At 41.5% G+C, this 27,574-nt stretch overlaps 2 protein-coding genes across 4 annotated transcripts; both read right to left on the bottom strand.

Annotated features, from left to right (window-relative positions):
• Window positions 1-323: 323 nt before the first annotated feature.
• On the bottom strand, window positions 324-14,153 carry LRIT3 (leucine rich repeat, Ig-like and transmembrane domains 3). 3 transcript variants are annotated; one of them, XR_007245629.1, is made up of 5 exons: window positions 13,973-14,153; window positions 8,619-9,088; window positions 4,951-5,256; window positions 1,243-3,003; window positions 324-535 (listed from the first exon to the last, which is right to left on the bottom strand). XR_007245629.1 is itself a non-coding variant. In XM_048509643.1 (4 exons), the coding sequence occupies exons 1-4, from the start codon at window positions 14,086-14,088 to the stop codon at window positions 1,946-1,948; spliced, it is 1,950 nt and encodes a 649-aa protein (XP_048365600.1). In that variant the 5' UTR covers window positions 14,089-14,153; the 3' UTR covers window positions 747-1,945. The 3 variants fall into 3 exon arrangements, 2 of the variants coding, with proteins under 2 accessions (XP_048365600.1, XP_048365602.1); XM_048509643.1 differs by lacking the exon at window positions 324-535 and having other exon boundaries at window positions 747-3,003; XM_048509645.1 differs by lacking the exons at window positions 324-535; window positions 13,973-14,153 and adding an exon at window positions 10,527-10,620 and having other exon boundaries at window positions 747-3,003.
• Window positions 14,154-14,544: 391 nt separating this feature from the next.
• RRH (retinal pigment epithelium-derived rhodopsin homolog) lies at window positions 14,545-24,635 on the bottom strand. Its single transcript, XM_048509593.1, has 7 exons — window positions 24,402-24,635; window positions 21,083-21,273; window positions 19,835-19,934; window positions 18,745-18,898; window positions 17,863-18,031; window positions 16,832-17,011; window positions 14,545-16,107 (listed from the first exon to the last, which is right to left on the bottom strand). The coding sequence occupies exons 1-7, from the start codon at window positions 24,505-24,507 to the stop codon at window positions 16,006-16,008; spliced, it is 1,002 nt and encodes a 333-aa protein (XP_048365550.1). The 5' UTR covers window positions 24,508-24,635; the 3' UTR covers window positions 14,545-16,005.
• Window positions 24,636-27,574: the final 2,939 nt, after the last annotated feature.

The raw sequence follows: 27,574 nt of genomic DNA, 5'->3' as shown, positions 1-27,574 counted from the left end.
CCTTTCCTATTCTTATGAACCACAGGAGCAAAATGGAAGGGTGTGTGTGGATTGTGCAATGCTGCCAGGTCATTTCTGGTTGAGAAAACAGAAGTGATAATATCACTTTGCATAATTCTCCAGGAATTCTCTCAATATCTATGACAAAAATATCTCTATGAGGACATAGCAATGTGATTCTCACTTGTGTCTTTGCACACAAGTTAGGACTGGCAACCCTAGCCATGTGGAATTGTCTTCAGAAATTAACCACAAGCCAACTACTTCCTCACTTGTTAACCATAAGCCACCCACTTCCTCACAAATATGATTCTGCAGTCATATAGGTTAATAATGACTTTATTACAACATCGTTATTTTTCCCAGCTAAAGGATCATATTCATTTCTACTGGTATAAGTCAAGAAAATATTCTGAGGTTTTTGGCCCAACATCCCTTTACAAAATTTCAGTCAGCCTAGCACCACAGCCAGTGGAGTCCCCTATGTTAGTAACATTCAAGTCAGCGCTTCTTTCTTCAAAGTCTCATTCAGCTCCTAAGATATAAACACATAACACAGAGAATGCATTACTCATAAAGGTGCACATAATCAGGTCCTAGACCACAGGTGTCAAACTTGCGGCCCTCCAGATATTATGGACTACAGTTCCCATCATCCCCTGCCAGCATGATGCTGGCAGGGGATAATGAGAACTGTAGTCCATAACATCTGGAGGGCCGCAAGTTTGACACCTATGTCCTAGACAATGAGTTGCATCCAACGCTTATACAAACTTTATGGCTTTTTCCTCCAACAACAGCTCTCTACAAAGCTGGAGGTAGAAGGACTCTAAAGAATGATATGTCAGTGGAACCAAGGGCTGCTGCATGGGGAAAATTGGCCAAAATCATGGAACTTCAGTCTTGGAGAAGAATAAGCTTCACTCCCACAAGAATGAAGGATCAAAAATGCATGCATCCCTTTTTTGCCTGTTATTGTTCAGGTCAGCCACTTCACCTTCAACTATGCCTTTTCAAGGGGTAGTTGCACTGGAATTAGAGGGCAAAGACAATAAAAATAACATAGGCGAACTTGCACAATATATAAAAGTATTGAATCCTACCTGATTACGTTAGAAAACTTAAACCAGATGAAAATTTATAAGCTGGAATAAGGAATAAATAATTGAAAGGATAAAGATGGAAATAATGGGCACTGGAGGGCACCATTAAGGATGTAAGAGTATGTCATTTCCAATGTACCTTCAAGTTCGCCTGTCCTGGGCTGAAGTTTGATAAATTCTTCCCCATATGCATGCAGAAATCATTTCCAAGGAAGAGTGGATACCCTTTGGAATCTAGAGTCTGTCCAAAAGCAGAATATTATTGACTCTTTCTTTCCTGGATTGGTTTTTAGAGCCCCAGCACTATGATCTACTGGAGCATAGGATCAGCAGTGCAATTACAATTTATTTGAATCTGTTTGAATCCCACCACCATGGAAACCTGTTACTAAAATTTTTGGATCCCACCACTGATTGTTGTATTTGTGATTTAATATATTCAAGCGTAGCAGTCTAGCATTTCATCTGTACAAAAACTGGTTGTTAAAACTTATCCTACCTAACATGAATGAATATAAAAACAAAGAAACATGCAAAGCAATTGACAGGTACATTTTGTTCACAAAAAAATCTTTTTCAAAAACAAAAACATGGCAAATTAATAAAAAGATATCAGAATATAAATTAGGCAGAGTTGCTTCAAATTTACAAAATGTCAGTTTTTGAAAGAGGCCTCTTTTCCTTGTTTTGTGCCATGTCTCATCAAAAGAGTGTTTGATTTCTACCCCACATTGTATTCATTGTTATTTGTGTGAGTCACTGGCACTGCTCCGACGTCACACACAACTGAAGATACACTTCCCCCCACAGGGGTCTTCAGAATGTTCACTAAACATCCCGAGTCAGCAGAAATACTCTGATCTTGAACCTTCACTTTTAAAAGTCATCTCAGAATCCATACTTGATCGAGAGTGAAGAAGAAGTCTTTCTGACTCCCCAGTGTTCCTTCGAGCCCAGAGCTCTCCACCTGCCCCCACGGACCGTGATTTAAGGGAAAGGGTTTCAAATTTCACATAGGTCTCTTTAGCTAGGTCAGCTTCCCTGATGGATTTTGGCTTCCTGTGAAGCTTCAAGACTTTGTATAGTAAGAAAAATATCAATGGTAAAATAATCACGCAGGCCAGCCCACCAGCAATCAGCAAAATGGAAATCTGAGACTCATCTACAAGGCCAGTCCCATTAGTGGAGAAAATGATGCATTGGTCTTTCATGGGTGGGATCCCTTTGGGGCACACACAGGCCATATATTGTATACTGGGCTCCAAACCATCTATGGTGATCTTATTTTTGTTGGGGTCTATGCTCAGTGGCAGCATGTCTTTCTCCCCATACCTGGAGTACAATACAGTCAAAGCAGAGCTGCTCGTGGCGTTGACAGTTTTCCACGTTAAGGTTACTCGTTCATCGGTTTCGGGGATCACCCTTAGGTTTTTTATTGCAACTGTTTGCTTGGTGACTGCACCATAGTCTTTGTTATCAACATCACCTGTCTTCTTGTTGTTTCCATTGATAACTGCCTTGGAATTCTTTCTCCCGTCAGGGGTTGACTTGGGCTGCTTTTTGTCAGCCGTTCTTTCTGTGGTAAAGCCTTCAGTTGTAGTCATTGCTGTTGTGGTTGCAGGAAGAGTCAATGTTGTAGAAGAAAAGGTGGTTGAATTGAAGGATTCTTGTTTGATATCTTCCAGTGTTGTATTTTGAGGCTCCGCTTCAGTCTTTTTCACAAACTTTTGTGGAGACAGGGTTGTGGTGACAACACCAACAACGGTGACAGTAACAGAAGCTTCCGATTGTCCAGCCAAATTTTTGGCCTTGCATCTGAAGTCACCAGCATCCCTGTAGGAAATGCCTGTCAGACTAATAATGGACCACCTAACACCCTCTCCTGGACTTTCTTGAATAACTGGAAAAGAAAGAAATGCATGACAGAATGATAACCTGAACACAAAGAAGCAACATATATTTTGCAGTCTTAAACAAATGGGAACTAAATACAATAAGACAGCTTCCAAAACAGGTTCACAGTAACTGCCAAAATATCAAAATCTTCCTGTTTGTTAACAATAGATAATATTCTTAAGACTGTAATACAACTCTACTTATTTGTTAACAATATGTGATATTCTTAACCTATTGCAGCAATAGTTGTTTAAAAGAATTTTTTTGTTTCAAGTAGTTAGAGGCAAGCATTGCTTATAAGGCCATTGTAGCACAATTTGTTCAGGCATGATAATCATAGGCACACAGAATCCCTCTGCTTCTCTGTTTCAAGGAATCTTCTTCAGTGCCTTGACCAAAAATCAGCCCTCTTTTCTCTTTTATTATGTGTAGAGCTAGCTTCCAGGAAAACTCTATGCACTGGTGTGCTTAAAACGACCTTCTTAAAAGCTGCTTTGATCTTGGTCTGATTTTATTACATATATGTATATTGACCATTGATATTTGATGGCTAATTTTGAAAAAATTATTTCATATAGGGAGCAGTGGCGTAGCTGCCATGGGGAAATCCGGAGTCAAACACCCCGGGCGCCTCGTGGAAGCCACATGGGGGGGCAGAAAATCGCCCCCCATATGGCTGCCCAAGAGGCAGACCTCGGCCCGCCCCTTCGGCAGCAGAGGACACAGCCACAGCATGGAGCAGCCAGACACCACTCAGGCAGGCTCTTGGCCCATCGGCTGGCTCGGCTGCTGCCCAAGGGGTGGGCCGAGGCCAGCCCAGGCAGTGCCTGGTTGCTCCATGCCACGGCCGGGTCATTGGCCTGTCCTTTGGGCAGCAAACAACCCGGCTGTGGCTGCTCTGCCAGGCAGAGGGATGGCCGCAGTTTCCAGTTTGATTTTCCAACCTCAACATATTTTTGTTTTTGGTATTTCTAGATGTGTAACATGTTGCCTTTTGTTTTGGTATACCATTAAACAAATAGGAAGCATATTTTTCATAGGAAGAATTGGCCTTCCTATGAAGGCAAACTACAGATTTGGCAACCCACTCCTCATTCAATATAGAGAAAATTCGAAGTTTAGAATCAGCTTTCATTTGTAAGGTGTTACAGGGTGGTGTGGAAGTGTAAGGGTTACTGGAGAAACGACATCCTTTCCAAGGATCTTTCACTCCGCTCATACTTCTTCCTTGCCTTTTGCTCTTCTAAGGACTAGATCAGGCAAGTGACTTAACCATCTGTCACCCCCCTGGTTCTAGGACTTTATTAGATAGGGCCCAGAGCAGCCCTCTTTTTAGTCAGTGCAAGTCCTGATACATGGCCAAATCTGAGGGGTTTAAACCAGTTAGAATGGACAAGAGCAGGTGATTAAACAAATGTTATGATTTTAAAAAGGAAAAAAGTTACCAAAATGAGGCAGAATTAATATGGGGCAAAACTCACAGCAAAGCTTCCTGACACAACTACCAGGCTCAACTCACCATGGGTGAAGGATCGTCTCTTTTCCAAAACAGCCTCATTGCTGCTCAGCTTCCAGAGACAGAATACCCCCCTCCTGTCTATGTGCCAGGCCCCATGTGCACCTCTGTTGGAGCACTGCACTTTTCATGGAGATTGTTTCCTGCTTGCCCTCCATTTTTTTCACCACAGAAGGCAAAAACACATCCATGCAAAGAGTGCAGGGAACAAAAAGAGTTATTGAAAAACATAAACACTGGGAAAGAGAAAAACACGGTGGTGGAAAAGAATATAATAGGCTGATAAAATTTGGACCAAACCTAGAACATCTCTGGCAAGAATGTATGGTCTTATAGGTTTTCCATTGCTGGCCTTATTATTCAACAGTTCATTTCTAAACATAAAGTAAAGCCACGTCTGTCCACCCCCACTTTTTTAAAAGGACAATTAAATACCTGTATAGTTTACTGGTATGTTATCCGATTTAACCCAGGTGAGTTGAGGAGTGGGATATCCTGTTGCATCACAGCGTAGCAGAACATTGCTTCCCAGAGGTGAGGTAATCTTTGTGGCTGAAGTCATTACTGATGGTTTTAAACATTGTTCCAGCTCTGCTCTTTGAAACAAGATTCCAGCCAGGCTCTCAGGTCCACTACAAGCCACAAGAGGATCCAAAAGCACCACTGTGGTATCCACAATTTTGGAAAATTCAATGAGTTTTGAAATCCGACAGTCACAATACCAGGGATTGTCTTGCAAACCTTAAAGAGAAAAACAGTGCATTTGTAGTCTTAGCAGCACTTTCACAGTGCACTTAGGCCCCTTCTGCACATGCAGAATAGTGCACTTTCAATTCACCTTAACAATTGTTTGCAAGTGGATTTTGCTATTTCGCACAGTTGCAAAGTGCATTAAAAGAGGATTGAAAGTGCATTATTCTGCATGTGCGGAGTACAGTAGCAAAATATTTTTGTCTTTTAGAATTCAACTCAATACAAGCAGCTTGATTGAGACAGGAAGCTAACATGTGTCCTGCAATTGGTATCCTATCAGAATCTTTATTTACCACCAAGGAGTTTGCCACTGATATTCGTTAACAGTTCACCTTCATGCTCTGTGTTGTGATCTATTAACATTCTGAGGAGCTTGGATTAAACAGGCTAAATATAACTTTTCTGCCAATCAGTGGCATATCTAAGGTAAAGTAGGTATGGCACGTCACGTGCTCAAGCCACCATTTAAAAGTGAACACCATCCCCGCCTACTGCTGTCCATGAGCCTCACCTCACTCTACCCACTACCCAGCCCCTCAGAGTTACTCCACCACTGGCAGTACGCGCCTTCCCACACTGAGCCAAGTTTGAGGGGAGGCTCCTGTTGTCCTGAGCCACTAACAAGGTGTACAGTCAGCGAGGAGAAGGACTAACGCTTGGGCTGGGTATCCAAGTGGTGCGCCAATGCCAAGGAGTATGCCAATGCCATAGGAGCAGTCATGTTGTTCCCATTTTGCAGAGTCTCAATTGGTTTCCCATCTGTCATCAAGCTCAGACAAAGGTATTGTGTATCACATGTGGTATTTAGCCCTCTTATATATGAAACTGCCTCTCTCCCTATGCTCTGCCATAGAAACTTTGCTCATGTCAGCAGGGATTGCTTGCGCCAACCTACAAATGGGCAATACGTACAACTGCCTGTATACATCTTCCTCCATCATGGCTTGTGCAATGGCCTGCCCAAAGAGGTCCCGCGCTCCTGGCTTTCCACATGCTATACAAAACTGAACTAGTTGAGGGGGCTTTTCTGCACAGATAATAAGGCTACGCCAGGGGTGTCCAACTCTGGTGCCCCAGATGTTCATGGACTATGATTCCCATAGGGACTGATGGGAATTGTAGTCTATGAACATCTGGGGAACCAGAGTTGGATACCCCTAGGCTACACAATACATAATGGTTTCAGAAATTTACTTGGATGAATTATTGGGAGATGTTCTTTACTACAGTATATAGTGTAATGTAAGTAGGATCCTATTATATAATTTCTGTACTGCATAATGTGTCATGTTAATACTTATGCTTTCTTCTGTTTCTTTCTGGTGATTCCAGACATCTAATATTCTACAGCATTAGTTATTGAATGTTCCATTTTGTTCATTGTACTGACTCACTATGCGTAATCCACATTGAGTCCATGTGAAAGAGGCAGGCTATAAATTATGTAAACAAATAAAAAATAGCATCGTTCATTGGATGTCTTATGCTACATGAGTACATCACTTTTATTCTGTAACCTCCCTTGAATCTCAGTGAGAAAGGTAGACCATAAATATAGCAAATAAACAAATAAGATGTTTCCAGTTTGCCAAGGATGTAAGATTCCTCTTAAAGACTTCATATGCAGCCTTGTTTGTATGCTCATTGTCAGGGTGGGGCATGATACATGGCAAAGGAGCCAGCTTCTATGCCTGTAGTTGGTGACTAGTCTTACCAGGGGACCACTCTCATGAGTCTCTCAGGCAGAAAAAGGCAGAATGACCTGTGACATCATCACCCATTAACAAATCTGTAGATGCTGCCAGGCAGTGCCAGCATCTCAAAAAACCCTACAAGCAGTAGAAGAGTATGGTGGGGCTGCTGTGTAGCTCTGGTCCTTGTATTACCTTTTCTCTCCTCTCAGTTTGAAATGTCCAGGAGTGCATGATAGGAAGACAAGATGAGGAAACATCTCCCTTCCTTCCTTTTGCACTGCAGGAAATGGTTTTGGTAAGGAAATCAAGAGAAACTGGCATCAGTTCAGGGCATTCATGGAAAACATTTAATCTTTGCAGGGCAGGATAGGATAAAAAGCCAGGTACAAAAATTCAGAAGCATCAGGGGAAGTAAAAGAGATGGGATACTCTAGTCATGAGTTCTTGACATTCCCAATTAAGTGAATGACTGAGTTCTAACAGGGGACTATGCGCCACATTATCTTTCAGACCTGAAATATTGCATGGAAAATTGGCTTCTTCCTAAACTTCTGCTGTTGAACTTTATTTGAGAAGCAGAGACAAGTGAATGTTCTAGGCAAGAATATCTCCAAAGGTGCATGAAAAGCCGCATAATTTGCAAGGACTGCAAATAATATTGAATCCAGGTTAGTAGCAGTAAATTATAAGAAGGCAATTGTAAAGAGTAATCAAGCTATTCTTGAAAAGATGGCATTTAAAATCATCTAAACATGGAATATTTTCATAGTTGGTGCTCGGTGTAGATTCTAAAGGACCAGTGGCCTCTACTGACCTTTGATTTGTGTGCTGTAATATTAGAGCTGTTAAAGACTAGGATCTGGGAGGCCCATGTTTAAATCCCCATTCTGCAGTAAAAGCTTGCCGGGTAAACTTGGGCAAGTCACAGCTGCTCAGCCTACCCTACCTCAGAGGCTTGTTGTGAAAATAAAAAAGAGGAGATAAGGATGTAAGCCTTTTTAGGTCCCTGTTGGAGTCAAAGACTGGGTATCAATGAAGTAAATAAAATAAACTGTAGGAATCACGGGGCCCACCTGAATGTGAGAGAACATTATAGAGCAATGATCATTCATGTTTCCAGTTTAGCATTAAGACACCCAATTGGCAAAAGGAGAAACTTGGAAGCCATTGTTGTGAAATGGTTAGAGATTCATCCAACTCTTGCAAGGATAAAAGAGTGACGGAGAACAATATATGCTATCCTGAGATATATGCCAACCTTAGAATAAGGGCACAATAAAAATTACAAAATAAATTGTTATCATCAACAACAGTGATAATAATAAATGGGGTGGGTCCAACTGTCTCTCAAGGACTCTTTGTCCAACTCAAGTGGCATTTTTTTTTCCAACAGAAGAGCCACTAAAGATGGAAGAAGACTTCTTGGGCTGGAAGAAGCCTTCAATGTCAGACTGGAGGAAAGCTCAGTGGAGTGATGGGAGAGGGGTAGAATCTCCCCCGATAAAACTAAATAAATATGAAGGAAGTATGACCAGCTCTCTTTTTCAACAGGGTAAGAATGTGGGCAGTTGAATCATTCTGTAGACCAGGGATCACCTCGGTACTGATCAGTTGACAAAGTTCAGAGGAAGAAAGTCAAAATATTCACAGGCTTACCTAATATGATCCTCTGGGTTGCTGAGTCAATGTTTCTGGGTGCTTCAGAAAAAGGAGGCCAAACATCCATGAGGTCTGATGACAAGGTCGTTAATTTATTGCTGGATACGTCCAGGTAAGTGAGGTTTCTCAGGTATTTTCCAGCCTCAGCCGGAATGCTAGTCACTTTATTGTTGTGTAAATCGAGGGTTCGTAAATTGGGCATTTCGGCCAAAGATTCCCAAGGGAAACTTGACAGCAAATTCCCATCGAGACGCAACTCATGCAACTGCTTTAAGTTATAAAAACTGCTGGTGTCAATGCTAGCCACACTGTTGTAGGTAAGCCACAGGTATTTGAGATCCACCAAGTAGTAAAAGGCTTCTGCTGGAATCTTTCGTATCACTGTCTTTTCTATCCGTAGTTTTATGGTGTCCACAGGAACATTGACAGGGATCTCAAACATATCAGGATCATTACACAGCACAGACCTAATAACATACAATGAGATAACTGTTAATCAATTTATTTATTTTCCCTCTATGTCAATTGCTATTAGTAAATGCTGGTAATCAACATATGGTCCTTATACTGCATTCTGTCATGACCAAACCCTTTATAACATGAGTGGGGAACCTTTTTTCTGCCAACTTGGATATTTATAACATCATTCGCGGGCCATACAAAATTATCCAAAGGCCATGCCCCCCAGTAATTCATTTCAGCTCTATTCTGTCCTCTCCGCGGCCCTCTGCTGATGTTCACCCAATCACTGGGCGAAAGCATCATCGACCCACCTTCCCCACTGCCTGCCAATTAAAACACTTGGCAAGACCCAATTCCAACCAGCAGCAAGCCAGAGAGGGCAAATGGCAGCATCAGAAGGGGAAGGGGAATGGAAGAGCTCAACCACTGCTCCTCCTCATTACCCCTCCCCTTGCTTTCACACCTTCATCTGGCGGAATTAGCATCCATGGCTCTTGCCGTGCTTTGGCAGCCTCAGCCCCCAAAGCAGGTCTCGCAGCGCGTTTCTGGCAAAAACGAGGGGGGCGGGTTGTGACAGATGGAGTGAGCACGAAGTGGTGGTGAAACAAGATGGTGGCAGGCTGGGACTAAGACATAGGGTAAACCCCACCCCTAACTCTTCCTCCTCCTCATTGTCTTCTTGATGTACCCAATTTTTGAGTGTGGGAGGGATGCGTGGAAATGGGCCAGACCAAATGATTTCATGGGCCTTATACGTCCCACAGGTTGGACATTCCCTACCCCTGCTTTAGAATTTAGAAGATTGGGACTATAATGTTCAACAAACTGGTAGTAAAGACTTGGAATCGTGATCCCAACAAGTAATGTACCTGCAAGAGAGGAAACCATGCTTGGTAGCACATTGCCATTCATAACAGTTGCCACTGCTGAGGAGAGAAGCCAATTTAAAAAGATTTGTCTTCAGCCTCAGGAAGATCTGTATCATATGCTGTAAACAGTTTACAACTACATATGTAGCTCCCCTACATAAAAACTTCGAAACGTTTGTTGGATTGTTGTGGTTCCTCAGCCACACAGTGGCTTTGCGCATTTAAGGAACAGTGCTAGCCGTGCCTCGGATTAATGACACTGAATCAGGAAAGATGTTTTCATGAAAGGAGGACTCTAAAACTAAACATGGTGATGTCACTGGCCAGGTAGATTACAAGAATAACTTGCCTCACTACGACTAGCTTTCCAAAAAGAAAGTTGACAGTTTGAAGGGATGTACATAATGAGAAAAATAAACTTTTTTCATAATTACACAGTGAAATACAGAGTGAGCAAATGCTTGTCTAAGCAATAGAATTCAGATGCCCTCTTCATTGTAATGTAGTGGATATGGAATCAGTTTTCATTGTTATAGAATCAAAGAGCTAGGAAATCCAACTTCCTGCCACTTACCTGCCAGCAGTGGCGTAGCGCCAAGGGGATAAGGGTGAGTGATGTACCGGGTGCACCCCGGGGCAGGGGCTAGGCACACGCGTGCCCCAGACGCAGTTCCCCCTTGCTCCAGCCCTGCCTGCCAGCACTTACAGAGTCTTTTCCCACTGCTGGAAAAAGTACAGAAGAGGGCGATCGAGATTAGGGGTTCATGAGAAAAGGCTGAAGAATCTGGGAGTTTTTAGTTTAGAAAAAGACAGTTAAGAGGGGGATGGGGGGGGGGGTGGAGAAAGCAAACAGAAGGAGTTTTTCTCCCTCTCTCAAAATGCCAGAAATCAGAAGCACCCGACAAAATCAGTGGGCAATAGATTCAGGATGAGCGAAAGGAAACACTTCTTTACCCAACAGGTGATTAAAATGTGTGATTCACTGCCAAAAAATATAATGATAGCTACAAGCATAGATGGCTTTAAGAGGGGATTAGTTAGATTCATGGAAAGCAGGTCTATCAGTGACTCCTAACTATAGTGAGTAAAAGGAACCTCCACAGTCAGAGGTAGTAAACCTCTGAATGGTGGGGAAGGTAGTATGGTATAGCCCAATTTTACCAGCAGAGGCGTATCTAGGGAAAATGTAGCCCGGTGCAAAATCCCTTACCATGACCAAACAATGTTTTTTTTAAGTCAGGGGGGAAGGAGGAATACAAAATGCTTCACAAAGTTACCTGGATAAATGATTAGGGACTGTGCTCTATACAACTCTGCATAGTTTGCTGTGAGCTGATTTTACTATGTAATTTTGCATCATTTAACATGTCATTATGCTTTGCTTCAGTTTTGTTTTTTAGACTTCTGGTTGGTTCTACAACTCAAATCTTAATTCGGGTTGCCAGGTTCAGGCAACATGTGGAGGATGGGAGAGACTTAACAGATGCTGAGGGAATCCAGCGCTGACATCACTTCCAGAAGTGACATTGTCACATCAGCAATGCTAAGGGAGACACTCTAATATTTGGGCAAACATTCTGTAGTAGAGGCTGTTTTTATCATTGAGGTTTGTCCAAACAACAGTGTCTCCTCTGACATAGCCAATGTTATGGCAACACTTCCAGAAGTGATGTCATCACACTGTCAGGGTCTCATTTTAATTCTAGTAAGACCCGAACCAACCAGCTATATGATGTTGAGGGAGGGGGCTCAAATTGGGGGATTCCTGCCAGGGGTCTGGCAACCTTAATCCTAATTAATTGTTTATTGAATGTTCCATCTTGTTAATTGCATTGACTCTGTGTAATCCACCTTGAGACTCAGTGAGAAAGGCAGGCTACAAATGTATAAATAAGAAATGTTCTTACACTGTCTGTGTAAATTCAACCTACCAAATGTCACAAGCAGAGGCTGCTTTTCTGGTGCCAGCAAGGCCCCCTTTTTTGTCTTCCAGTAAAAGAGTAGCATGACTGTCCTGCTAAAAACAGAGACTAGGTATAGGGAAAAGCACTTAGAGAGCCACTGTGGTATAGTGGATAGAGCCAGGCTAGGAATTATGAGGACCAAGTAGCAGAAACGTGCATACTATCCTACATTCCTTGGAGGGAAGACAGATATAAATAATTGAGCAAGCCATTCCACATGACTCACAGCCCTGCTTGGTATTCTTCTTTTTTACTCTGGCCTGAGATTGCTGTTCCAGTATGGAATGCAGCAGCACCGGCAGCAGGCAGCTCAGTTTAATCCAATTTTGATACAAACGTTTCTCTGCATGCCACATCTTTAGGGCATCCAATATTGCTAGTGGAATAAAGCATACATTTAAGCCACAGCTAAACTGTATCTTCTAAACATATTGTTGAGGATTATGACGTACGCCTCCCACATAGGTCTCTAAGGGTAGGAGCTATGGTAGCTTTCTATGGAAGCTGCACATGTGCCGGGGTTCGGTGTACAAAGTCTAATTACATGAGTCTCAACTCACTTGCTCCAGAGAAATCCTAATGAGGTCACCATAGGATTATTTCAAGAAATAGTGAAAATGGAACCTGTGCAAACACAAGAGCCACTGTAAAAACTCTGACTGTGTAAATACATACTTTAAGGATATACCTCAGGAACAACAACATATGCATTTACAAGCATTTTTCTGGAGGGAAGATTTCCAAACTTCTGTTTTGCCTGGAAGCCACATTTTATTGTTTCCAGCCAATGCTTTCGGAAAGATGAGACACAGCGTGCAAAAATGATCGAGTCATAAAGCCAAAACTTTCATAATTCTTTAGAGCTGGCTTTAGAGCAGGGGGAATGTAACACAGTCCTAAAGTAATGATTTTCACATGCTCTGGAAATAGCAGCGTTCTCATTATTTTCCTCGAAGCTGGGGAATCAAGGAAGTTTTACTTCAAGGGTTGAACTGTGAATTTAAAAAGCATTCTTTTTGACAGATGGGGAAATCTGATATGTTGTTTTTCTAACCTCAACTACACTCCTGCATCCTTTCAATCACAAACTGGGTACAATCAACTGAAAGTAACAAAAATGTGCAATAAAAAACTACATCAGCAGCCTTATAGATACAACTGCTTCAAGGTATGAAGTCCTCGACCGGACTCCAGTGAGGGAAAACCAACAACTGAAATTGGCTTTGCAAACTGTCCATATCACAATTGCAGCCAGCTGTTAGTGAAACACAAAAGCCACCACAACCCTTCCCCAAATTTACTTGGCACTAGTTTAGAAAAATTGACCCTGATTCAGAAACTGAAGAATAATTTGAAGGGTAATGTGCCTTTTTATGTATTGACTGCAGGGGACTGCATGCTACGTCACTCTTCCTCTCGCCACATATGTGTTCCCAAGGGAGAAACAGCAAAGTTAGTGAACCCAACTGTTTCCACAGCGTTTGGAATAGATCATTTCCCCCTTGTCCAATGGTGCTTCTCTAATGAATGACTGGCCAGAAAAAAAATGTCAAAAAATAGCTAGATAGTGAGGGTCTTTTGGCACCTTTTATTTTCTCCTCAGAATTGTGCCGAGTGGTGCTGAGCTCCAGCAATGCCTCCTATGCTGTACAGCAGCTAGGACTCAGTTGAATGCTCCCCTTTGCTGGATAGTTGAATTGCACTACAAAAATGTGCAGTGACAACAATTCACCATCATCAGCTGATGGATACTAAGCATCAAAGTACCGGCATTTCTCAAAGGCATGGGCTGCAGGCCCATTCCTTTCCTCTGTCATTTCAGACCTCTGAGTGCTGCATACGGTCAATTCAGATTTCATGGCAACCTACTCTGGTCCATGCAAGTCATTCTCGAGAAAGTTGTGGCAAAAATACAAATCCTTTTCCTGACATATCGATGCAGTAACAATTTGTTAATTAAATGAAGTGTCATAATTTGCCCTTCAGAGTTTGCTATTCTAAATCTGGTCCGTTAGATAACTGACTTGTCGGACATTTGCCATGAAAAGCAACCTACCTTGTTCCGGTGCCGTCGCTTCTGCCATGATAAATGCAAGTGCATTGAGACGGACAGAAGCTGTCCACTTCTTCCCAAAAGCTCAGCATGAGACAGGCAGCAGCGACCAGATACATGTCTTCCTTTCAACACAGTGGATATTTCCAGAACTCTAAATTTTTTTATTCCTAAACACTCTCAGTGTGTGCTATGGTGGTGAATGCAGAGAGCCATTCAGTAAGAGCAGATTACACTGGATTAGCCGAGATCTACAGTTACTTAACCTTCAAATGTATACTGCAATGGATCAGATGACACAGCTTCTTCTACACTATATCCAAGGTGGAACATTTTCCCTTTAAATGGCATCTTTTTGAAGCAGGATTCCTTTAACAGCAAATTAAATACTGAAAATAAAAAGTACTTTAGAACTAGAGCATGCCACAGGTTAAAATAATGACAGCAGCATCCATTTTATCATTGAAACATCTGTTCTATAGGTTGAATAACTATACAATGCAAAATCACATATATGTAGCTGCAGACAGTTCAACGGCCCAGATACAAAATATTTTCCGTGATCTGCACATGCGTAATTTTTTAAAAAATCTTATTTATTTCAAAGTAATGGCTGAATAAATGTAACATGAATATACAGATAGGACATAATTTTTGAAAACAGAACTAAGCTTTAATGAAGTGTACTGAAAATTAGCAGCAGATGGTCCCCATAGGCAATCGAGCACAATAATCTTGAAAAGTTGCCTCTGATTGGTCGGAAACTTAAACAGTTTATCCTTCGCTCCTCTTCCAAAACAATCAGACATTTGCTTTTCACCACAGACTACCTATCAGCTATAGTTACATAATTTCTGAGCATTGTTTTCAATGGAGATCATTATGTTTAGTAGCAATGAAACCAACAAGATCCAGTAACAGAAAGTATAATCAGTGCCACTATTTGACTGCCTTCAGAGAAATGAGACATGAACAACCAAAGAAATTATATTATTTGCTGTAGTGTAGTTTACATGCTTGCTTCATTTTTCTTTCCTCCCAACCTTGATCATAATTTCTTTCACCTGACATGTCCAAAATCTATTCAGTATTAATAACTATGGAAAAGAACAAAACAAAAACAATCCAGATTTTGTTTTATTTTAGATGCTAAGAATATTACAGCAGCCCTGCTGAATCAGACCAAATTTCCATCTAGGTCAGCATCCTGTTTCCTACAGTAGCCAAGCAGAAGGCCTACAAGCACAGAGGCTAAACCTTCCCTTGTCGTTGCCCCACAGCCAGTGGTGGGATTCAAATCATTTAACAACCGGTTCTGCCAAAGAGGTGCGGACCTGCTGAATCCCACCACTGCCCACAGCAATTGATATTCAAACAAATACTACACTCTAATATGGAGGTTCCATCTCGCCTTAATGGTCACTAGTCATTGATAAACCTATCATCCATAGATTTGTCAAAACCTTTTAAGCCATTTAAAGATTAGAAAGGGCATCCTAGCAGATTGATCCTAGCAGTAGAAATGGCTTCAAATGACTTAATTCTAAGCAGTTTCACAAAGGAGCAAGCAAAAAGATCTCTTTGGCTCATTCTACTCAGCATATTTATAACAACTTGCAATTGTTATAAATGAACTCGTTTTCCCTTTTTTATAACTGGAAAACAAATTCATTTTTAATTATTGCAATTCGTTATAAATGTGCTGTGCAGAATGAGCCTTTGTTAGTATAATACTACTATTAGTAGCAGTCAGTGCAACATCAACAACATTTCCTGCTTCTGATATGGCAAGAGATAGGGATGCTTGGTCACCCATCTGCTAAAGAGTCAGTGTGGTGATAACCCCAAACATGATGCACGAATAGTCTGACTCCATATAACACAGCTGCATATTGCAATCTGATCATCTGTGAAGTCTATTCATTTGATAGGAAGCAAATCTGTTTGTGAAATAGGTCCCTCTTTTCTTTCCAGGGAATCAATTTGCAAATGATATGAGCGAGTAAAGGCGGTGGGAGTGTTTTCCAGCTGCTTCCTTATGCGATTGTGCTTTGAGACACGCTCATTGGTAAAGCGTTGGCAGCGGCTGTCTCTGGTTGCGTCTGACATCGAACCATAGCAAGGATGGCCCTTCGAAAACCTGCAGCAAGGAGAAATGTTTTTAGTGTTGGACAATGGAAATCCATTCAGATGTTGAAGGAAGGGGCCATAGTTTAGTGAGAGAGCATCCGCTTGGCATACAGATGGTCCTAGGCTCCATCACCAGTTTCTCCAGTTATAAGTCTTCAAGATTGAGATGTATTTTCTATTAATAATTCCCAATATAGAATTTGCCTTTTTCACTGCTGTGGCACAACAGGTTGAAATTTGCATTGTGCTATCCACTATGAGCCCAAAGGTCTCAGAAAGTTCAAACCCTGTTAGCATGTGCTTGAAGTTATTGGGGGGAGGGGGGGGGGAGGTTGTTGCAGCAGGCATCCCCATATATTTACCTACAATGACCTTCATTTGCCACATTGTTACTCACTCACCCAATTTGTGGAAATGCCAAGAATCAGGATTACCAACCTCTAGGTGGGGCCTGAAGATCTCCCAGAATTGCAGCTGATCTCCAGACTATAGATATCAGCTTCCCTGGAGAAAATGGCAGTTTTGGAAGGTGGACTCTATGACATCACTTCCCTGCTCAGTTCCTTCCCCTCCCCAAACTTCACCCACTTCAGGATGTTCCCCAAATCTCTAGGAATATCCAAACCAAGAGTTGGCTACACTACCAAGAATCAACAAACACTTAAATTGTGGTTGTAGGGAAGGATTTCCACCGTCTATCATGGTTTCCTATTCAGCCAAAGGAACCACTTACTTTTTGTTTGCAATGACATAAATACAGGGATTATAAAATGTGGATGACTTGGCAAAGAGCGGTGCTATGATCGCCATGGCTGGAGAAATTTTCTTTGGATCTCCAAAGGATGCCCATAAACACACAATAGAATATGGAGACCAAGCCAGCAGAAACATTAAAATCATGACAACAGACATCTGTAGAAGAGAAAAATGAGTTTGTTATCATGTCACTGATATTTGTATTTCTGTTAAAACATATATATTTATGAAATCAGCTCCTTACTCCTCTTATCCTAATCTTTCTTATTTTTAATTCCTCTTTTTTGCTCTTAAATAGGCATTAATTTTAATGGCACTTATTAAGAAATGGGATTTTTTAGGATTTGGGATAGAGAAGTATTTAACTATTGGAGTCTATGCATAGAACTTTAAAAAAGAGATTGGGATTATTCACATTATTAAATTCTAGCATGGGTTTCAGAAGTCCAGCAGTTCCAGATACTCATCATCATCTGTGCTTGAGCAGGCCTTATTAAATTTATTTTTTTCCTCTTCAACAGCTTTTCAAAATTTTTATAAATGACTTGCATGCTGACAAAACATAACAAATACACCACATTTGTTGATTTGCATTGCAATGATTCATAAATCCAACCCAAAAAAAGCCGTATTTGATATAAAAAACAGTTTGGTTGAGGGGGGGGGGGGAAGTCTATTTTCTTGGGATCATTTCCCAGGTACTCTGGGGTCAGTGGCAGGCTTCAGAACCCAGGATAGAAAAAGTCTGTCTTCCACCATAATGTTTCTATTCAGTCAGCTGGGAATGGTACAGCTCATAGAAACATCACACTGCAGGACCTAAGGGCTTATAAAACCTGTCAGAAATACAAAAGAGAGGAAAGTTGGGGTGACAAGAAGAATTCTCAGAGGAAGACTGAGGTGAGTCATGGACCATTTCTATGAGGCTCTATACAGGTATATCCATGCAGGAATGCCATACATACCCCAGTCACATCTCTGAAAAGGAACTGTCCAAACAACCATACCTTGGTTACATCAGCTTGATCAGACCAGTCTGTGTTGATGCTTTCTAGACAATTGCTTCTGGCATACCGCTTCATGATTTGTGAAACATTGTAGTAACAGTAAAACATGACCGACAAGGGGATGACAAAATTTACAGCAACTACTGACATTGTGTAGGAAACAAAGGATCTGAAAGTTTAAAAACACAAACAAGATGGAAGTAACTGGGAAATATTATCCAATTTCACTTTATCGTAAGTTTAAAATTAACATATAAGATGTTCTGACAGAATTTTGACCTTTTGATATCGCAACCCACAACACCACTAGCATTTTAAAAGGCGTAGTTCAGACACAAATTAGGTTCCGTTGGGCTGCCATAGGGCATGCAACCCATATGAGGTCATATCCAGGGATTAATTGAGTGGTCCAGCAGTTCCATTTAGGGGACCTCTACCACATGGGGCCGATGTATGTATCTGAATTGTGTGCCCAGTGGCACCACATTGGCACACTGTAACAGCTGCAACCATCTGCATAAAGCCTTCTGAAGATCCCACCTTGCAGCTGGGTAACATTGTCAGGTGCCCATACTTGATAATTTTCTGTTGTGATTCCCTGGTGTAATGGCCAGCTTTAGGAGGCCAAGCTCCTATCATTCCGCAGAAGGCGTAAAACAGCATCATTCAGAAAAGACCAAAAAAAATCACAGTATCCTTTGAATGAGAATCTGGCTCATGCATTTTTGAGGAGAAGATAGAGGACAGAGGTATCTTCTATTTGCTTCCCCCATCTATTTCCTCCCCCTCCTCCCTGACAAATGTGGTGTTCCCCTATAAGGCACACTACAAGAAGTATGAAGTGATGCATACAGAGACAATATCCCATGTCTCAAAACATACCTGTCATTTTTTCTCCAGTTTACAGTACAGGTGGCTCCAGTTGGATCGGGGGCATAGCTTGCCCAGCCCACCACAGGCATGGAGGCCCAAAAAACTGCATTAATCCAGGCAGCAAGAATCAGGACTGTGTAGCTACGAGCAGAGAGGCTTCTACCTATTGTCAAATACACAGTGTTACCTCCATTTATTCATGTGTAACTTTTATAATTCAGTTTAGTCAACATTTAAAGCTTCAATACTTGACTAAAGCGGGGAGTAAATTAACATGGTTATCTTACATAAGTCTGTGTTCTTCAACTCGTGAATGGGAACCCTCTGGTGAGTTGTGAGCCCTTATAGATTGGCTGCTTTTTTGTAGACGTAGGGTGGCCAGTGGAGTGTTAAAGGGGGGAAATGCAAAATAGGTTTTGCAGCTATGGCACAACCTCATTTCTGATGCAAACCCAGAAATGCCATTGCAGGCCCCTTCCGCACATGCAGAATAATGCAGGCGAAACGTTAGGAACAAGATTTACCAGACCACGGCCACATAATCCGGAAAACCCACAACAACTAGTTCATTAATATAGTTTTTCCTGGTGATCCCATGGATGTGTCATTTTCTCCTTTTTTGGTTTTAGATGAGATATCTTTGAAGTTATGACATGGGACATTGTAGTTTTGAAGGTATCACTTTTAAAGCAACCTAAAAAAAGGGCGGGGGGGGAGACACATGTGCAGAATTGCCCGGAAAAACAAACTTTATTAATGAACTGTATGCAGTGAAATGTGAATACTTACCCACCTCTTCCCATCCCAATAACAATATGACTGTTCATTCTGTTTGGGGACAACCACAAATAGTAACAAGTTCTGCTATATATTTTATCCCAGGGCAGACCACAAAGACCAAATAATGATCCCTTTAAAAAGGCAGCATAAAAGGCAAGTTCTCTTGTATGACTGATGTCACTATAGACAAGCAATATACAAAGTCATAAAATATGGGAAAGCAAGTAATAGTTTTACTGGGGAAGAAATAATCTAAATCTTTGCTAGTTTTTGTAAATGAAACAGATGCACTTAGGTGCAAAGAAAAGGAATACAGTACCTATATGGGGCTTGCAGATGGTCAAATAGCGATCAATTGCTACCACAGTAAGCAAACCAATGCTCGCCATTCCAAAAAAAATATTTAAAGCAGCATAGATCTGAAATTTGAGAAGATAATATTATGATTATTTTTAAAGCCATTTGTGTTATTCTCGTTGTTTCTGAAGGTTTCGAATCTTGCTGCCTTTTACAAAGCAAGCACCGCTGTCCTCCAGCTGTGTATTCTAAGATCAGTATGGTTATATTGCTACCATCATTGAGCTTAAGAGATAAACATTGCCAGGAATAAAGTTGCCAAGAAGCCATTTATATTCATGATTAGAGGGCTTCTTTTGCTATCCTAAGCAAAATGTTCTCTCACATCAGTTAGATCCAAAAGTTCTGGAGCAAAGCAGAACTCCCTGCCTAGACTTCCTTTGCCTTCTTTATCTCCTTTATCATCTATGTCCCAGGCCCTGCTTTGCCATCAGTCGCTCCCTTTCTGCTATATCCCATAGCTGTATTATTCAGTCATCTGGATGACCTCTTACTCTAGTCTATACTCTTCATGCAGCCCTAACTCCTTGTCATTCACTCACAAATGCTGTTATCTGCAGACTCTGGTCTAACCTCTTGTCTGGCAGCATAGAGGTCTCTGGTCATATTTCATCCTTAATAACCCTCACAGGTGGAAATACAAGGCAATGCTGAAGCAAAAAACCCTTTTTTGTATTTTCCTGCAGTTTGAATACTACCCTAGAGAGCCATCTAGTGGTAAGTTAGCTCTGTGCATCAATCTACTGAGGGCTCATTTCCTGTTTAGGTGCCAGCTTCTTGAACTGCTGGTTCATGGAACTCCATATTACAAAATTTGAGATCCCCCAATACTATATATCCTTAGTCCACTGTGTGCCTTGCTGCAGTCAAGTGTGCTGAAATCAGCATACCTAAATGCAGACCAAAAAAAAGTGTGTTATCCTTATGCGCTACAGTAACGTTGACCCACAGATAATTAAGAATTGTAACTTCAGAGCATTCTGTTTCCAGTGAGAAGCAAAAGGGTTAATCACAGGTCAGTGCAATTTTACATCGTGTTACTAGTAGGGTCCCACTGCTAACAGTTACATTAACCAATTATTCAAGAAGTTAATGGGTACCTCCTAGAATTGTTCACATTTTTCTCTCCCAACTCTTTTAAGGAGCTGAATGGTATATAAAGTTTTCCCCTCCATCATTTTATTCTCATGGCAACCCCGTGAGGAAGTACCTGGCAGCCGGCATAGCCGAATTTCCAGCCCCCATGCAGGTCTGAAGCTGCTGACATGGGATAACCAATCCCGCTCACTCCGATGTCAGTAAAAGCCAGGTTGATAATAATGGCATTGGTGGCTGTCCGAAGTTCCCTGTATTTAACAAAGATGCCCAGTACGACAATGTTGCTGAGAAGGCTTATGACTCCTGGCAAGAGACAGAAAAGGGCAGGGGAACATTTAATACTGGTTTTTCTTTTGTACTCAGAAAATATCGCTAGATCAATCTGGACTGATTTCTCTCACACAGATCAAGCCAATAGTTTATGTACACATTTAATTGTTCTAAACAGCTCAGTTGTCATTTCATTTCATCCTCACAACCACCCTGTGAGGTAGGTTACACTGAAAAAGGCTGACTGGCCTAGGGCAGCAGTGGCGAACCTATGGCACGGGTGCCAGAGGTGGCACTCAGAGTCCTTTCTGTGGGCACGTATGCACAGAGTTCATCATGTGGGGGGGAGCAGAAAATCACCCCCACACACACACCTAGGCTGGCCTGGGCATGATCCTTTACCTGGGAGTAAGCTTGCTTGCTGGCAATGGGGTTTGCTTCTAAGTAAACCCTCCTAGAGTGATTCACACATTTGAAGCGTTGAACAATTGTTTCACCAAGCTTACTCCCAAATAACATGTGCCTCGGAGCCAACTGTTTTTTCTAAACTCAAACCTCAGTATTCAGGTTAAATCGTCGTGTTGGCACTTTGCGATAAATAAGTGGGTTTTGGGTTGCAATTTGGGCACTCAGTCTCGAAAAGGTTCACCATCACTGGCCTAGGGCTATCCTTGAAATTTCATGGCACATGTAAACTTGAAATTTATTATTTCCAAGCCTAGCCCATATGCTAAACATCACATCACAAAGGCTAACAAAGGCCATTCTTTTCATTTTAAAAAACCTTCATGTATAATTATGAGTTAAACCACATACACACACAATTGTCTTGGTTTTATACTGATGTTGATCTTGCTGGCATATGTACATATCTTCTATAATAGCCTTTGGTTTTGCAGACGGACAGATGTTCCAGACCCAGATTTTTCTCAACATGTCAAACTCTGAAAAATGTGAAAGTCCTGAGAGAAGAAGCAGGTACAAAGATTCTGGGCACTTACAGCTGATCATGCAATAATTACACTAAAAGCTGATTACTGTAATAAGCTGGAGCCTTGAATAAAAGAAGCTACGGTGTGTTGATTCCACCTTGCTCAATATTTTATTTGATTGGTATCAGCATCTCATGGTCTCACTTTGCGAGAGATCTTTTTACAGGCATTGCTAGAGATTGAAGGCTAGACCATCTTCTTATGAAACCTGCATGGTACTACCAAATCAAAGCTCCTATGTACTTTGGAAAGTATTCAGAAACAGCACCTAGTTTGGAACACAACAGCCATATAAAGAGCCATATCATTAGAATGTTCTGTGGTTCACCCATTAGTTCCACTAATTCAAGTGCTCAATTGGATTTTTAAAACTTTTTATGGCACGGGCTCTGTCTATTCACCTGTCTTTGGATCATGCCCAGAAACCTTCCTTGGAGTTATGCTGGGGAGCGTTGCATTGGCACTGTAAGTACATCAGTGTTCAGGGCTTAACTGTTATTCTCTTATAATACTTCCTCAGCCTGTACGTTCAAAAATGGTGGTGGAAAGTACTGTCACAATGGCTCATTCTGCACATGCAGAATAATGCACTTTCAAACTGCTTTCAGTTCTCTTTGAAGCTGTGCGGAATAGCAAAATCCACTTGCAAACAGTTGAGGAAGTGGTTTGAAAACGCATTATTTTGCGTGTGCGGAAGGGGCCGATGTGGCAATCTTACAGGGTTTTCAAGGAAAGACAGAGGTGGTTTCCCATCACCTGCCTCTGTGTCACATTCATTTCTCTGTATTTCTTTGCTCCCTACAAATATGAAGGCTAGATGTTTGCTCTGAGCACCAAATGATACCATCTTACTCAGGATATAATTTCTTCTAGAATCTAGGTTTACATGGCTAATTTGTGGATACAGACCACTCATAGCCCTGGATTAATGTATACAAGTGCCTCAGCCCCAGCTTCTTTGGCTTCTCCCATCAATAAACAACATGGCTCTGTTTGTACCTGGGAGACCAGGGTCTACCCACCATGATGCCAAACATCACTTGAACGTACAACCTCCATGAATAGAATCAAATGGCTTACTCACCAGATCATCAAACCCCACTTAACAGCTGTGGAAGTCAACAAAATGTTACACCTCGCCAGCTGAAAATACTGAAAGAATGGTATCATGGGCCCATGTTAATGCTTGGGCTATTCGAATGAAAACACCTCATTAACGCATGTCTACGTCAACAAGGAGGTCCTGCTGTGCAGTTTCATGAGAAAGCTCTTATACCCAGCACAATACTAAAGCAAATTTAGCAAAAAAGCTCAATTTTTCACATTGTTGGATCTCATTTTTCAAATTATAAGCAGGTATCCAACAGGTGGTCCCCTCCTACACAAAATAGGGCAGCTAGTTCTGGGGAAGATTAATAGTCCTCTGGAAGGAGTAAATTCACAACCTAGGCATACTAATAGGTGGAACCTCACATATAGCAACTTTGCCCAGCTTTTGGAGGGGTGTATATGTGCATCTGCAGGTGTAAACCCAATTATCTGAGGCTTTAGTCATACCTCAACTCGACTGTTGTAATGTGTTCTACAAGGGGCCTCCTTTGAAGACTGTTCAGAAATGTCAGAATGGAGTAACTAGACTGTCATGAGGAATGAACTCTCAAGAACATACCTCTAACAATGAAACAACACTGGTTACCTGGAAATCTCAAAATGCGGATTGTTGCGCTTAAATTCCTAAATGGTCTGGAACCTGGGTACTCTAAGGGCCACCTACTTCAGTAAGAGTACGGTGGAAAACTTTGTTCATCTATCAAAATCCTTCTTCAGCCACCTCAATTTCAGAAGATAAGCCTAAACCAAATCCAACCATTCATATGGTGTTGTGCCCCTTATACTGGAACAGTAAGAAATAAGTTATGTTTATAAGCCTTTCTGAATACCTGGTAACATTATAAGCCTCTCTGAATACCTGGTGATAATTTCATCTTCCAAATGCACGACCAATAGCTGTTAGAGCTTATAGCTTTATATTTTGCAACTTTATATGTATTTTCTAAATCTTATAAAGACAGAGCAAAAGAAACTTTGACAGTTTTTCAAGGGAAGGACAGTACCAACATTAAGAAAATGTCTTAATCCAACTCCTAAATCCCATTCAAACATTCATACCTGCTGTTATCAAATAAGCCGCAACTATGTTGTGCTCAGTCTGAGTAAAAGCTGAATGAGGTTCATGTTCCTTTTCTGAAGCATCAGCAGAATCATTCAGAAACATTGCAAGGAAAAGAAAGTTGGGAATTCCCTCCCCAGATCAAGTTTGCAAGAGGCCATTCAAAGAACACAGCAAGCCTTTTCGCATGAATTCCTTTCCTCTGCAAACCTGGAGCAGTCCTTCCGCACGGAAAAGCTCCCAACAGGATTTGGCTAAAGAGCAAAGGGGTTTACATTCCCAGCCTGTGAAAGGCAACGGTTTGTTAACTCAACAAAGACCAGCACAGAGCCATGTGGATTTTTCAGCGAGATCTTTATGCGTCATGGCATTATTACTAAAGAGATTAGCAGAGGTGCAGAGTCCCCAAAGTTTGTACTGCCAGTGTTCTTTTTTTGCCCCTGAAATGTTACCAAAAAAAGAGGCAAAGTTTGGACTTTAGTGTATTGTCGAAGGCTTTCACAGCCGGATTCAACTGGTTGTGGTGGGTTTTGCGGGCTGTGTGGCCGTGGTCTGGTGAATCTTGTTCCTAACGTTTCGCCTGCATCTGTGGCTGTTATAACAGATTTCTCTCTGTGATACACCTCTGAAGATGCCAGCCACAGATGCAGGAGAAACGTTAGGAACAAGATCTACCAGACCATGGCCACACAGCCTGCAAAACCCACAACAATCAATTGCACTTTAGCTTTGGTCAGGATTTTCAAAACTGTCAATATGCTCACAATATGCTGTCAAACAACCCCCCCCCCCTTTAAAAGACACAGGTAAAAAATTAAGAGTCAAGGACACAAACAACCCCTTTCCCCAAAAAAACTTTAATGCTGCATACCTGCAGATACTATTTTTCCAGGTATACTTAATACACTATCTATCCATTTTCCCCTTTGAGGCCAGGGGGATTTGTACTAGAAATCAAGTTAGAAAGAATGAAGCCTTCTTCCATCAAGGTATCAACAAGGTGGCCCCGATGTTGATCACAGATCTTCAGTTTTATATGTCGTTTTGTTCCAAATGTCACCTTGTCAATGATGCTCACACAGAAAGTTTTCCAGCTTCACATCTTAGTGTGAAATCTTAAGGAGAAGCAGCGAGCAATAAGTAGGATAAGCAGAAACCTCTTACACTTGCAGCAGTGCCAAAAATGTAAGAAGAGAATCCTTCAGGAAAATCTACACAAACCTAGGTCCCCTACCTTCCCCCATGGACAGTTCTCAGCCTGTCAGAGTTATCAACAACTCAAAAATCTAGCATGCTATCTTCATTAGCTTTTGGGCTGCTTCACTAATACAAGCCTCTTATACTCAGATAAGGAGAAAAGAATGACTATGAATAGAAATGTTAGCACAGCAACCATTTTTCACCGGAAGCTCAAAAGTAAGTCCCACAAAGTTCAATCACTCTTGCAAGCAGAGTGCCCAGGACTGAAGCCAAGGCAGTTTACAGCTATTTTTGTAATCAAATGAGCTGCTTAAAATGGCCAGTCATCAGAAGCTCTGTGAGCTGTCTCAAGATTGCTATGTAAAAAAAATATACACACTGCTCATGGGTATGGGCTTGCATATATGAACTTGCCAACAGTTATATATCATCTGCAACCTGGGTAGTGCAGTGGCAAAAGCAGCAGTGGAGTAGTGGTTAATAGCAGGTATACTCTAATCTGGAGGAACCAGGTTTGATTCCCCGCTCTGCTGCCTGAGCTGTGCAGGCTTATCTGGGGAATTCAGATTAGCCTGTGCACTCCAGCACACGCCAGATGGATAACCTTGGGCTAGTCACAGTTCTTCTGAGCTCTCTCAGCCCCACCTGCCTTACAGAGTGTTTGTTGTGAGGGGGGAAGGGCAAGGAGATTGTAAGCCCCTTTGAGTCTCCTACAGGAGAGAAAGGGGGGATATAAATCCAAACTCTTCTTCTTCTTGGCAACTTTATTCCTGGCAATGTTTATATCATAAGCTCAATGATGGTAGCAATATACCGTAACCATACTGATCTTAGAATACACAGCTGGAGGACAGCGGCGCTTGCTTTGTAAAAGGCAGCAGGATTCGGAACCTTCAGAAACAACGAGAATAACACAAATGGCTTTAAAAATAATCATAATATTATCTTCTCAAATTTCAGATCTATGCTGCTTTAAATATTTTTTTTAGAATGGCGAGCACTGGTTTGCTTACGGTGGTAGCAATTGATCGCTATTTGACCATCTGCAAGCCCCATATAGGTACTGTATTCCTTTTCTTTGCACATAAGTGCATCTGTTTCATTTACAAAAACTAGCAAAAACTATTTCTTCCCCAGTAAAACTATTACTTGCTTTCCCATATTTTATGACTTTGTATATTGCTTGTCTATAGTGACATCAGTCATACAAGAGAACTTGCCTTTTATGCTGCCTTTTTAAAGGGGTCATTATTTGGTCTTTGTGGTCTGCCCTGGGATAAAATATATACTCTTCTTCTTCAAAAATATTGTTTGGATGTGGCCGATCCAAGATCAGCACCCTAGCAAATAGAGCTGGGCGCACAAGTGGAAACACAGACAAACTTAGTGCATTTCTGCTCACACAAGACTATACCAGTGGCCAGAAATTGGTTGCACAAGAAATGCAAGTGGGGATACAATGTATGACTCAGCACAAGCAGCTATGTAGTGTTTATCTTGTATTTGTACTTGCTCGAGAATTCTAGCAGAAGCAGACATTTTGCACTGGATCCAACCCGGTAAGTTTATTGGGGACCCATAGGAAAAGCATGATTTCTAGGCCCACACTCTTACAGGGTTGGTGCAAGCTGGAAATGCCCCTTAGCAGCAAATTGTTCATATGTGTGTCATTACAATATGAGAGGGAGAGAATCAGACATTGGAGAAATATTCATGCGCCCCTAATAATGTAATGAGTTCAACACTAATATAAAAAGATCATTCAAAAATAATATTTAGGAATGTTATAAATATTATTGTGAAACTGCATTCAAATTGTTTGACACACAAACTTTTCACAGGTTCATGAAACACAGTATGGGGAAAATGCAGGGAGTACAAAACATTGTGCGTGGCGTTTTGCACCTGCAAGCTATTTTACTTAGTTTCCCTCTTCAAGAACATGTTTCAGTTAAAAAAATTGATTTTTTCA

Source organism: Sphaerodactylus townsendi, linkage group LG10 (assembly GCF_021028975.2).
Source record: "Sphaerodactylus townsendi isolate TG3544 linkage group LG10, MPM_Stown_v2.3, whole genome shotgun sequence".
Taxonomy (NCBI): domain Eukaryota; kingdom Metazoa; phylum Chordata; class Lepidosauria; order Squamata; family Sphaerodactylidae; genus Sphaerodactylus; species Sphaerodactylus townsendi.
Note: the sequence above shows the minus strand (reverse complement) of the source record. Positions and strands in the feature narration are given on the sequence as shown.